The following is a 12,800-nucleotide window of genomic DNA, read 5'->3' as shown; positions in this document are numbered from 1 at the left end:
TCAAGCCTGGTGGTGATGAGATGCGATGGGACCCGACCCTGCAGACACCCCAGCCAGTGTGTTAGCTGACTAATCCCCTTGCTGTCCAGTGCCAGGATCCAGACTCATCAGCTTTGGTGTTCTCTTGTCAGACTCATTTTTATAACGTCCCGCTGGTCAATTCTAACCACTAATGCCCAATACAACAGCCCCTAATGCCAAGTGATTATGGAGTGCTGTTTTAGCACATTTGTCTCCTGAAAAGAAAGAAAGAGCCACAAGGCAGTGGGCTGGCTCCCTGCTCAAAGGACCAGCCTGATGAACTCAGCAGAAAGGGAGCGGACCTAAAAGCCAGTCTAAGCCACCCCTCTCGGGGTGGGCACTGTGGGGCCTGAGCTGGGTCAGGACTGAGCTGGGCAGTGGGCAGGGATTTACAGTGCCCTATTCTACAGCATATAGACAGTTCCTATGAGCTCATACGTGAGACGAGACTGAAAGTGTTCATTCAAACCATTCCTGCATGCCAGGCAGGGAGATGCAAGGGTGTAGGCTTGATTTTTAGACTTTTAAAGCAGCAGGGATCATTGTTGGTTAGATTTGTTTGACAGACAAAACTTAAGTTACAAAAGGACGAATGCTGAGATGTTATTGAGCAACTCGCTCCCTACGTGCATGTCCAGACAACATGACAGTGTGAATGGAATCAAACCAAAATAAAAAAATTGTTTTAGCCTTGAGATTACAAGACAAAACACTGGCAGGGATATAATGTGTTCAGATTCAACTTTAATGTTTGTTACATGCCATTTGCCTCTCGTCATTGTCTCTTTTTTTTTTTCTAATAAAAACTAAAATAAAAAATAAATCAACAAAAAATTAAACACAGGGGTAGTATGTTAGATTTGCCTTTGCTGCACCAACAGGGCACAGCACTTTGTGTAGAGATGTTATCTGCCTCTGTTTGCCTACAGCTCTTGTATCACCTGAGGCCCGCTCAGTTGAACTAGTGCCACTGCCCTAACCATGTGACATGTACAGTAAACATATGGAAACAGCACTTATGGGACAACATCATCAGGGAAAGACAGTAAAAAAACACTTTAACACTGCGCTACTGTTCTGCTGATGTTTATTCAAAGCAGTCAAGCCAGCTCAGTTCTGCTATCAGTGATATTCTAGGTTTTATACACTGCTGGGCTGAGCCAAAGTCAACCACGCAGGACAAAGCTGAAAAAGCCTTTCTTGTTCAGATTACAGTTATCACACACACAATGTTAAAAACCACAGAGAAAGACTGGTTTGTTGTAGTTAGGTACAAACCGGTAGAAATTTAGAGATAAACGCAAATACACATTTTCAGTCCAATAAAAGCTGACATTTTGAACATGAATTGTTCTTCAACATAAAATTATTGTTAAAATGTTTAAACAAAACAATGAGACTTTATTAGTGATTCTAATTCTGCTATTACCTTGGATTTTCCTAGACAAAATTCACAGCCACAAAATATAAGGAACCTAAAAACCATATGGTCTCACTGCTGTCCATCCCCGTGTGCAACTAATGGAACATGCATATCTTTAATTAGAGTGTATCATAGGGAACATTATGCAGACCACAGCTACAAGGCTGTGATTAGTTCTGTTGTCATGCTGTTAGTCAGTGTGTAATATGCAAGAGCAGCAGTCCCGCAGGAAGGTCAGACTGTATGACACACTAGGGCTCTGCAGGACAACAGCATTGTATACCAGAAAATATTTAAATCACAGCAGTTAACCCTGGAAAAATATATTTTCATAGTATGCAGCATGCTGGCTATTGTAACGTGTTTCATGTGACTTTCCCTTGTTTTGCTGTAAGTTCAGTTATATTCAGCACAATGTAATCCACTTTGAAAGAAAAAATTATTACCGCAGATAATATTCAGGTGTCTCAAAAATACCATGGTAATACTTGTCTCAAATCTACAGCAGGAATCGTAAAAGGATGAATATAATTCCCTTTGTATCTATATATAAGCTACACCACATTATGCATGGACAAGATTAAAAGGATTTCACACTGAAATCCCTTCATTGGAAGTTTGCACTGAAACACTCATCTGCAGGCATTACATAGAAGCTGTATAGAACCGAACTGCCTGTGAGAAAAACATTATGCATTATCTTCATGCTAAGTGATGCATTTGCTTGCATTATAAAAAACTGTGAATAGCAGCGGCAAAGTCCAACATAAAACCATTAGGTTAAAGCTTAGTAAGAGACACTGACATTTGGATTAATGTCAGTTAAATTGTATTTTCTATATTTTTTGATTACTGTGGAGAAATGTGTCCTCTGCATCTGCCCTATCCTATTTAAGGGCAGTGGGCAGCCACAGTGCAGAGCCCAGGATCCAGCTCCAGTTCAGGGACTGGTAGGGACATGGTCTGCATGTCTTTGGGGTGGAAGGATTCTAAAATGTCAACAAAAAACCAATGCAATCATGGAGGAGCATGACAACAGAACAACAAAACAGAACATAAAAAGATGCCCCAGGATTTTCTGGCGGCGAGACGAGATTGCTGACAACCAGTGAGTCACCAAAGCTCTGACGCCAAATCGCTGCCAGTGGTTAAAAGACATTTTAAAGTTAAGATTCATAAATTCTCTCACTGACTGAATTTATTAGACAATACATTTTAGAAAACGTTGTGGTTTTATCTCACCACCCTGAAATATCTGTCTTTATTTTCACTGGATTCATTAGTGTGTAAACACTCTGCTTCCATCCATCCATTCTTTTCTCCACATGTAATTTACTGCCATCACCAAAGCCCAAAATACAGTTGACTGAAAACGATGACTGTCAGATGATGCAAATCAACACACAAAACACTAACTTAATAACAGCATAGTGAGTTTAAGTTACCTCACACAGTTCAAACTGCTGATATACACTAACAAATGCTTGTTTGTAATAATTGTTCAGAGTGATCAACAAAAATGAAATATCCTCCAGTGTTGCAATAAACATCTACCATCAAAAAACATCTACTTTCAGCTTAACATTACGATATGACCGGCATGAATTAAACATATTAACATCAAACACCAACAAATAATATATCAAGCTGGCAAAAGCAAACCACACTGCTTAACTGTAACCTTCCAAAAAATGACATTTGATTAGCTCTGTGCTCATAATACATTATCAAACCAATTCTCTTGTTCACTCACCACACATGCGTGCATATGCCTGCACACGGTCTGACTCCAGCTACGGTTAACCCAGAGGGATGCTGTTGCCCATGCATGTGTCCCTCCGCAAGCACGAGCAGTATGCAAGTCAGTGCATTTGCCTGTGTGAGCGGATGATCCTCAGCAGCACACACTGTAGACTGAGAGCAGAGCCAACCTGGTGTGACATCTGTGAATGCCGTGAGATAATCTACATGACACTGCCACTGATAGCAGTGGAGATATTGATTTAAAAAGCGGCAGCTCTAAAATTAGATTCCTATGTGTTCTGATTGGGCCAGGGGCCATGGGCCCAGCTGAGCAAAGTGATCAAAGCTTTGATGATGGAAACTCCTACAACTCCAGCATCCCTGACTAAAGTCAACCTAACCACGGTGGGGCCCTCTGGCCCGACCTCCTGCTCCCTTCCTCCCTCCGTCCTCTTGCCCTGTGATAACAGAGACATTCCTGAGCTCGTTCCCTGCCTCGCTGCAGGCCTCTCCCTTAATTCCAGCGGAGTGTGTGGAATGTTGGACTGAAGAGCCGAGCAGCCAGAGGCAAACAGACAAGAGGAAATTAACAGCATTAATAAACTCAGGTCTGTTATGGCTCCTGGTGCTTGAAGCACCTGGGTGCCCACAGCAGGATGGACCAGCACATGTGCATGCACACAGGCGCTCTCATACACACCCACAAGCAGGGAGAACATCTGCCATACAATGTGCAAATCTGAAGCAAGCCTGTCCATATGTAGCTGTGTAGTTGGATTAACTATGTAAGAGAATCAGAGAACTGGATTATAGGAAATGATGGGATCTTTTGAACATGCAGATTAGACAGATCAGATCAATGTACTTAGGATCCCAGCGATAAAATGTCGAGGAACCCAGCAAGACAGAGATAAAAAATGTGCTTCATGATAACATTTTACTTAGTAATTATCAAAATAATGTTTAGGAATGTCTTGTTCTATGATATAAGGCTGAGGCTGACGAAGAAGCGCTACTTTGACTCGAAGACTTCTCTGATCTGTAGCCTAAACCACTCGAACAGAAAATCAACAAAATAAAGCGATTTCCAGTGTCAGAGGCCTGTCTGTTAGAGTCTGCTCAATTTCCCTTTGACAACTAAAAGGTGTGTTTGTGAGACACTGAGCAGAGAGACAGAGCAGAGAGAAAAGTAAAGCCGCTACAGGCCAGGTGAGCAGAGCATATGGGCAAATAAAACGAGAAGATAAACCAGGAGATCAAAGATCAAAGGGAAAAAAAGAAAGAGATTTGGCAAATGTTATAATCTCAAAAAAAGGAGGGGAACACTCTGTTCTCTCCGTACACTCAGAGGCAGAGTGATGGCCTGGAAAAAAAGATGAAGGGCAAAACATATCAGAAAGAGTGATATACTGCACTGCAGCCGGGTCCGACTCGGAGCATAAATCTCCACCACTCCTCCGTGCTTCTGGAAATCAATTCTCTCCATTGGTTGCTGCTTTATTTATGGGTCACCATTAGGGATAAACCATCAGCAGCAAGGATGACTGAGGTGGCATTAGAGAGGTGGGGCTTGGTGGGGCAGTGGGGGTGTCACCGATACATCCAGCTGCCTCGAATGAGCAACGACATCTGGGGCCACAAGCTTACAACTGTTGCAACCATGCAGGCTATTAATTATCAGCCTTGGGAAATGAGATTAGAATTTCTTCAAACTGAAACAGTTTTAATTTCATTAAGTTTGTGACCACTTGATTTAGTAGTGGCGGAGTCAAAAGCAGTTAACGTTTCCCCTTCCAACCAGTTTTGGTCCTGACAACGGCGGAAACACATGAATGTGTTTCTCGCTGCCACTCGGTCTGACAAGAATGTAGCTCTTCACACGGACAATACAGGATCAAACACGACAACGTCACAGACAGAGATGTCACGTTCCCTGTGACTGCACCAAACAGAGGTTTGTAGTATTGTGACCTTCTCCAGCGGCCACTCAACACGTCTCGCTCTCTGCCCACTCTGTCTACCACCACACCGTCCCTTACTGTTGTTCCTGCCCACCAGCTAGGCTTCTTGTCTGCCTGTCTGTCTGCCAGCCTGCTTCAGGACTAAGGAGGCCAGCCAGCTTTATTAAAAGAAAACAAGCAGGAGAAATAACAAGGGATACAGGGCTATGCGGACAGTTAATCTGCTGGCAACGTCACTGAGGCTCAGAGGGAGCTTCAACTGAAAATGAGCCTGAAATATATACTGTCTGAGGGTGACTCACGGAATCGGGCTCCTCTGACAATGCTTTAGTCAAAGCTAGGTGGGTTTTTTTTTTAAAAAAAGACCACCTTTATTCTTTGCAGTCCGACTGGATTGCGAGCTTATATAGATGGAACCAGGCAGACTACATTCAATGTTCAACAGAGGCGACATAGAGGTAGAAAATGGGTAAGATACATGGGCAATAGAATAGAAATAGGACAGAACAGAGGCATTGTTTTTGTCTTTTAGCATTCTGGCAGGCTCTAAGAAAAGGCGCTGACCCATGGATGACAAAATCCCTATCACCTGACTGATCAGTCATCCCCCGCTGCTCTTCTCTCTGCCCCCACTCTCATTTTTAATGAAATATCTCCACCTAAAACTTGACACCACCTCATAAATATGATCAGGCATGCTGGGGAGTTCACATCTCCCTTTTCTGTTTCATCAACAAGAACAAGAACAAAACATTGGAACATTTTGTACTCATTGTCCATGCATTCTTCTTCAGCTGCTCCCTGTACAACCATCTCTTACACTTTCATTTCAAGGGGTCAAGCCAATGTTTGGCTCAAACAACAGCATTCAGCATTAAACCTGCAACCACAGCGGCTTATTTTAAAGCTAAAAACAGATTTTACAGTTACTTCCTATCAGCCAGTAGAAAAGATATGATGTTAAAATAGTTATACTTGCAAATATTCGCTTTGCAGATGAATCTGTGCCCATCTCTCTCTTTTTCACTCTCTGATTCTATGATGCTGCACAGATCTGCCACTCTGCTTGGCAGCAAGATCCCCAGTGGGCTTTTCTGGAATGTCAATTTCAGTTAATTAAATTTTCTGGCATCTGCTTTGCCCCTTAAGTCACAGGCAGACACAGTAACACAGGCATCTGCACGAGAGATGACACAAGTTTTACTTTGAAATAGCAAACAGTGGAATATACATATTTAGTACACATATGAAATAAATGTGGTTGCTTACTTCAATTCAGTGACTGTAGAAATTCAGCACATATGCTGCTCATATTAATGTTCAAAGGTCCATAAAAAGGGCAGAGATCCACCTTCTTTTGACTCATGACTGATGGAAGCTCAGTTGACAGTGAGTCTGCTTTTATCTATCTGATTCATCTTTACCATCCACTCCCTTTGTTTCTCTCCTCGTGTGAACATCAGTTCACTAACTGCTTGGAAACATTTTCAAACATATGCTAGAGATATGAAAAGTGTGCAAGAGCGTGAAGACATGTGTGTGACATATGAAATATATATACACTTATACTTGAGAGCAAAACTATCCTCCATTCAGACAGTTAAAATGGAGACTGAGGAGGTCCATGGTCTGCTCAGGGGCAGTGTTAAATGGTTAGTAGTGAAAGGCTGCCCTCTGCAGGATAAAAGCTCTCACTGGCCCAGCTTTCAGACAGGTTGACTGGAGAGGGGGTTCAGTGCTTGCTAAGTCTCTGTCAGCGTGGCAAAAGCACTGTTAGTGGCCACACAGGTGTACTGCACAGTAGTGTAAGGGTAAGCGCTTCTTGTAGCCCATGCATGGTAGTTATGAAAACAATGGAAAGAAATGGCAGATACAAAATGGTGTTTTTTATGGGGCTTGGAGATGCTTGTTTGGCACATGAAGATAAGGTGATTATAAAACTAATAACACTGCAAGTCACCCTATCCAGCATTTAGAGGAGCAGTAAACATTTAATCAATTCTTTATGTGACACTAGGTGTGTAGTTGTAAGCAGATAAATGTTATTATTTAATATATTTGTCAACTTAACTCCTCCTGTGGGCCCTGATAAGTGGAGGCTATAAACAAATGATGAATGACAATATAGTAAAACACAGTAGTAATAATAATGTGATAAAATATATCTGCATAGGAGACATTTTAATTGCTGATAATACAGTGCATTACAAATGTGATTATATTTGCTTATGACTACATTACAATGTGCCATAAGCTGTATGCTATGAATGTATTATTAAATGTCAATATACTGCTTACAAATGCTGAATAGGGAAACTTAAAGTGTTACCATATACTATACTTATACTATACTATAAATGTATTCAATCCAGAAAATCAATATAAAACACATATTTAGGACGAATGCGTATCTTTTCTTTAAGTAAAAAAAAAATCTAATGATTAAAGCAATGATTCAAACTGTTTCATAGTTGTTTAAACATATGTATCATAAATTTGAAGCTTATTTTTAACTGGATGTGACCTTTTCACCCCAAAGGCCACAGAGATTAATTTGTGTCCCTGCGCAGTAGAAGTCAATCAGCAAAAGATGCTGACTCATTTTCCTTGAAGAAACTCACAAACACACAGACACACACACAAACACACACACACACACAGAAACACATACTTTCCTGCCCTAACATACACTCATTTAAAAACTCACACATCAGTTGCCACATTATCTGCAGAGTTTAAGGGCATTTTTGACCAAGATCTTGTGAGTCTGCGACAAAGTGATAGATCATTTATTCATCAATCAAGAAACGGCAGCTTCACTCTATGTACTGTTGTTATTCGTCACATCTCAAATGAAGACTTAAGAACAAAAGTCTATCAAATGTCACTGTTGTAATCAGACCTGTTGGAAATCAATGATATAGTAAGGGATAAATTAAATTTCAATTGATGTCATAAACATATAAATATCTGAACTAAAATAACTGGTCAGTTTGTGAAAATAGGTCCTATCCCAGTTACTCAGCAGCGGCACAGGCCATCTCTGCCTTGTTTAATGGACTTGGGCGGAGGGGCCATCAAAACTGTGAGCAGAGTACATCCCTCAGCAGGTAGCATCCTGAAATAGCAACCTTGATCCTAATGGTGCACAGCACAGCCCCTGGCTTCTGACGAATCCATCCTGAGAGCCCCCCCGTCTCTGAACTAGCAGTCTTCCTGAGGCACGCGCACACAAAGACAGACAAAGACACACACATGCAGTGATGGACAGAAAGACAGAGGCACGCACACACACACAAACACACACACATCTCCATGCACCCGTCGGCTCTGATTAACCCATTTCCTCTTGTTTTTTTTGTTTTTTTTCATCACTTGCTTTACTTCTCTCTGCAGACAGACGCCACAAAGCCAGGTTGCAGGTTGGCATCATGACTTCCCCAGGGGCGTCTCACTTTACGGAGTTTCACATTTCTGGTGGTCAATTTAGTTGAGAGGGAAAATAAAAGTCAAACATGAAATGAGAGCCCCTGGAGGTGCCTGCATGGAGGGAAGGGCTAGAGATAGAGAGATCTTTCTGTACACCTGCAGCACTGTGGAGACTGACATTGTTGAAAGAGGGCAACATTCACAGGCAGTAAAATGAAGTACAGAGGTGACACTACAGTCTGCACTTCTACGATGACGATCATCAGATGAGTAGAAGGTAAAAAACTGATGACATTTCAAGATGACTAAGACAGAACAAAGATTTCCTCAACATATCTTCAGCTCAGTAACGTTGCTACAACACAGAAAATAACTCATTTATTAATATGTCATTTATATGTCAGATCTAACATGTGCAGTTATATGTTTTCCTCTGTATATAGCTTCTTTGCTCATTATTTTTAGTTTATTCCCCCGCGTTATCTGTTTTTATTAATCTAAATTGCTTGTTTGTCTGTTTTTTTTATTTTGAGAACATCTGTTTAGATATGGGACATGCAGCCAGTCCGAATAAGTCAAAGCTCTCAGTGGCAGAAGAGATTTCATTTATATCTTCTTTCTAACACGAAACCTATGCCCTTCTCAAATAGCAGCTTCATTCATCAAAAGATAATACTTTGTATAAATATTTTGTGATATTAAACACTGAACTGGAATCTGTAATGCTGCTTCATGAAGTGGTGAGGACACAAAACCATTGATAGATACATGGTCACTATAATGTTTCATTGGATGGTTTAATAAGAAGAATATTGGTGGTACTAATATTTTTCAACAAAAGAAGTTTAAAAAATGTGGAAGGATTGTGAGGTATATAAACAACTTGTACAACTGTCCCATACAAACTAGAACTTTAATTTCTTACTAAAATTATCACCTTAAACAAAAAGTCATACAGAATATTCAATACAAAAAGAATTGCTTTACCTGTCCAGGGATTTCTAATGTAGTCTATAGACCTTACATTTCTATGTATATGTTTTCATCAGTTAATGAAGTTATATTGTCTCTGGTGTTTGCAGTTTGACTCCTTTATTGATTGTTAGCCCGTGGACAGAGTATGAAGATGCAGTTTTTCATGATTAATTAATCTAACTTAATGGATGAAACCTTTCTTTCTAAATGACAGCACTTACACTGTGTGGACGATGCTGCTTTCCTTTGAATCCCTTCTCTCTGGTAATATAAACGCAGAACTGACTGAACTTAAGTTGTCTTTCACAACCACACTATCAATCACACTGATGATCCTAAGTGTGGTAAATTGAGATGGCAAAATTATAATATTATATTGCATTTAATCATAATATACGAAGAGCTGTTACAGTTAGACCATTAATCAATTAGTCAATCAACAGGCAACTATTTCGTTAGTCAAATGATCATTTTAGTAGTTCTTTTAGTCAAAGATGCTAAATATTTGCTGGTTGCAGCTTCTCAAATGTGAGGATTGTGGGGACATGATACACTGGGCAACTGGAAATCATAACAGATGTTTTTCACACATTTCTGACATTTCATGGACAAAACAATTAACTAATTATAATAAAGAAAATAATTTATAGATTAATTGATACTGATAATAACCGTTAGTTGAAGCCCTAAACACGTGTTCAATATATGGTGGCTAAATAACAAATATTCTTTGTATATATGTCACACCCTTGATGCAAATATAGCAAGTAATTTGAGCCCAACATCAATGGAGGAGGAGAAAATAAGCTCTCTACCACAGCTACAACAAAACGCAGATGTTTTACCAACTGAATCACAAAAAAAAATAATAATAAATACAAAAATAATAAAAATAAATAAAAATAAAAATACAATAAATAAATGAAGAACCTTTTGACAGAACTGCACACTTCAGCCTGGTTTCTCTCTGTGCTCTCTCAACATAAAAACTGCCCATTTACATTGCTTTAACCCTAACCTCCCACACCCAGGGCAAATTAATTGTGTTGCCATGGAAACAGAGGAGGGGGGCCTAAATTTTGAGCTTCCGAGAATCCATCCCAACTCGTTACACAAGGCTGCTGCTGCCACGTGGTACGAAATGAACGCCATAAATTAACCCAATCTTCTCTTTTATAATCCAACACATCTTCTGCATGAGCCGTCGACTGTATGTTCACAACTGGCACGACAGGGTTTAAGTCACAGTGCACAAACCAGCCAAGAAATAAGATAAAAAATTAAAAAAAAACCCACTGTCACAGAAAATGGAAAATTTTAAGGCCATTTAGCTTAATTTAACTCAAGACTACAAGGTGTTGTGATTGCTTTTAAGCGTGATGAATTATTCAGAGCAAAACATTTCAGCACTGAGACTAGAAATGGAGCTGGGACAACACAGAGACGGATGTGAAAGCAAAGCTAAAATTACATCAAAACACCACACCTACTGAAGGTCAGTGAGGAAACACTGTCAGTTGCTGAGGCTGAAAATGACTACTAAGTGTTTAATAAGAGAATTACATGTTACCATGACTAAATTAAAGCTTTTCTGGCAAAAGGACCCTGAACAGAGTTAGTGGAAACATTGGTATCCCACAGGAAAACAACACAGGGCTATATTGTGAGCCACTGAGAGCACTGTCATGTCAGCTGGTCTGATTAGATCAATAAAATTAATGCTCTTCCTCTGTAAACTAAACATCACAGGGAAGGTACAGTCCTTAAAGTTATTTATTCAGTATTGACAGTTACCAATGTAGTGGTGAGCGAAAAAGACTATTAATATACTGTAAACAAACACGTAAACAAAGAGCATGAAGGCGAGAACCATAGGTCATCTTCATCCATCTGAAGCACATTAAATCAATACCATAGGGTAGGGATCGGGTGGGGCTGAGCTTGTGGTCATGTGAGCGAAACGACATCAATACCACTACTTTTTTTCAATCAATATATCATTCATCATTCACCTCTCTTTTAATTTTCTGTCCTTCCATCACTCTTTGTCGGTCTCCTCCTTTCTTTACTCATCCTATCTGCTCATGCCCTCTAGTAATTCCACCATGCCTCCTCTCTGCCCTCCTCCATCCTGCTCTTCTTCTGTCCCCCATTTGAGAAATGCTGACCTGCAGACTCCCTAATGCGACCAATCAATATCACACAGAGGACAGCAGACCGTTGGACATACTAATATGAAGACACACTTCCAGCAATGTATGCAGTCAGGCATCCCTTCAGCCATTTCTCCGAAGATCTCACACAAACAGCACGCTCATACACACCCTGCAAACCAAGAGTGATTGATTCATTTAATTTAATTTCATGCGAACTGTTCCATATGACCCTGTGTTAAATGAGGCCCTCTCACTTACAGGCTGTTGCTATGGATGTCATAGATCATTGCGTCATCTATCTATAGAACCAGCATTGATCCTGCCTGCCCTTCCTCCCTGACATTACAGATGCATAGTGCCGCGGGATGAGCTACCATGAGGGGCAGAGAGCATGTCATTATGCAGAGGGCCCTGTGTATTTAAACAGCTAATGAATCACTCCGATCAAAATCAAAGCCATAGGGAACCTGAAAGCCATAGCCTATAGATTTGCTGTTGATTAATGGCGAGTGCAATTAACGAGGGGCTTCATCGGCCATCCTGCATGGCAGGCGTGAGGCCATCACCCGCAGAAGTGATCAAACACCATGAGCTGAAAAAGTAACATAAACTGACAAGTGAAAAGTACACAGAGGAATGTCAACATGACTGCAAACCATGGCCTTTATTTTACCTTGCTATTCCTGTACTTTATGCAACTTTAACTTTTTGAATTTCTTAGTATTGCTATTATCATCATCATCATCATTATTATAGTAATAGGATTAGTAGGAATTGGTGGAATAAATATTAAGCTTTTTTGTTCAAGTTAAACACACAATAACAAAATGCAGAACTACTTTAAAGTACTTAAATATTGACAGCAAAATGTGTAAAAGTAAAAGTACTATTTATCTTGCGGAATGGATCCTGTCAGATTTATAATATAATATACTACGTGGATTTTTTTTGCTTATACATTCATGTGTGAGCAGCAGTTAAATATTGTACCTGTTGAAAGTTTAACTAAATTATACACTGTTGGATGGTTAAATCTGTCACAATGTGTAATATTTTATAAACTCAGCACATGTATTTGTAAAATCTTAATCA

General features: G+C 40.1%; 1 protein-coding gene across 14 annotated transcripts in view; it reads right to left on the bottom strand.

Moving 5' to 3' along the window:
- Positions 1-12,800, bottom strand: part of tjp1a (tight junction protein 1a) — a 115,761-nt gene that overhangs the window by 58,567 nt on the left and 44,394 nt on the right. Inside the window, exon 1 of one of the 14 annotated variants that reach the window (XM_071488606.1) lies at positions 3,198-3,493. The exons of the other annotated variants lie outside the window; for them this stretch is intronic. Within the exon in view, the coding sequence (XP_071344707.1) occupies positions 3,198-3,212 (15 nt within the window). The 5' untranslated portion in view covers positions 3,213-3,493. Of the gene's footprint in view, positions 1-3,197; positions 3,494-12,800 lie in introns of those variants that run through there. 14 annotated transcript variants of the gene reach the window in all.

Source organism: Trachinotus anak, unplaced genomic scaffold (genome assembly GCF_046630095.1).
Source record: "Trachinotus anak isolate AG129_WGS33_773 ecotype Australia unplaced genomic scaffold, CSIRO_AGI_Tana_v1 ptg000011l, whole genome shotgun sequence".
In the NCBI taxonomy this organism is placed as follows: Eukaryota; Metazoa; Chordata; class Actinopteri; order Carangiformes; family Carangidae; genus Trachinotus; species Trachinotus anak.
The sequence above is the reverse complement of the archived record's forward strand: the minus strand, read 5'-3'. Positions and strand labels throughout refer to the sequence as shown.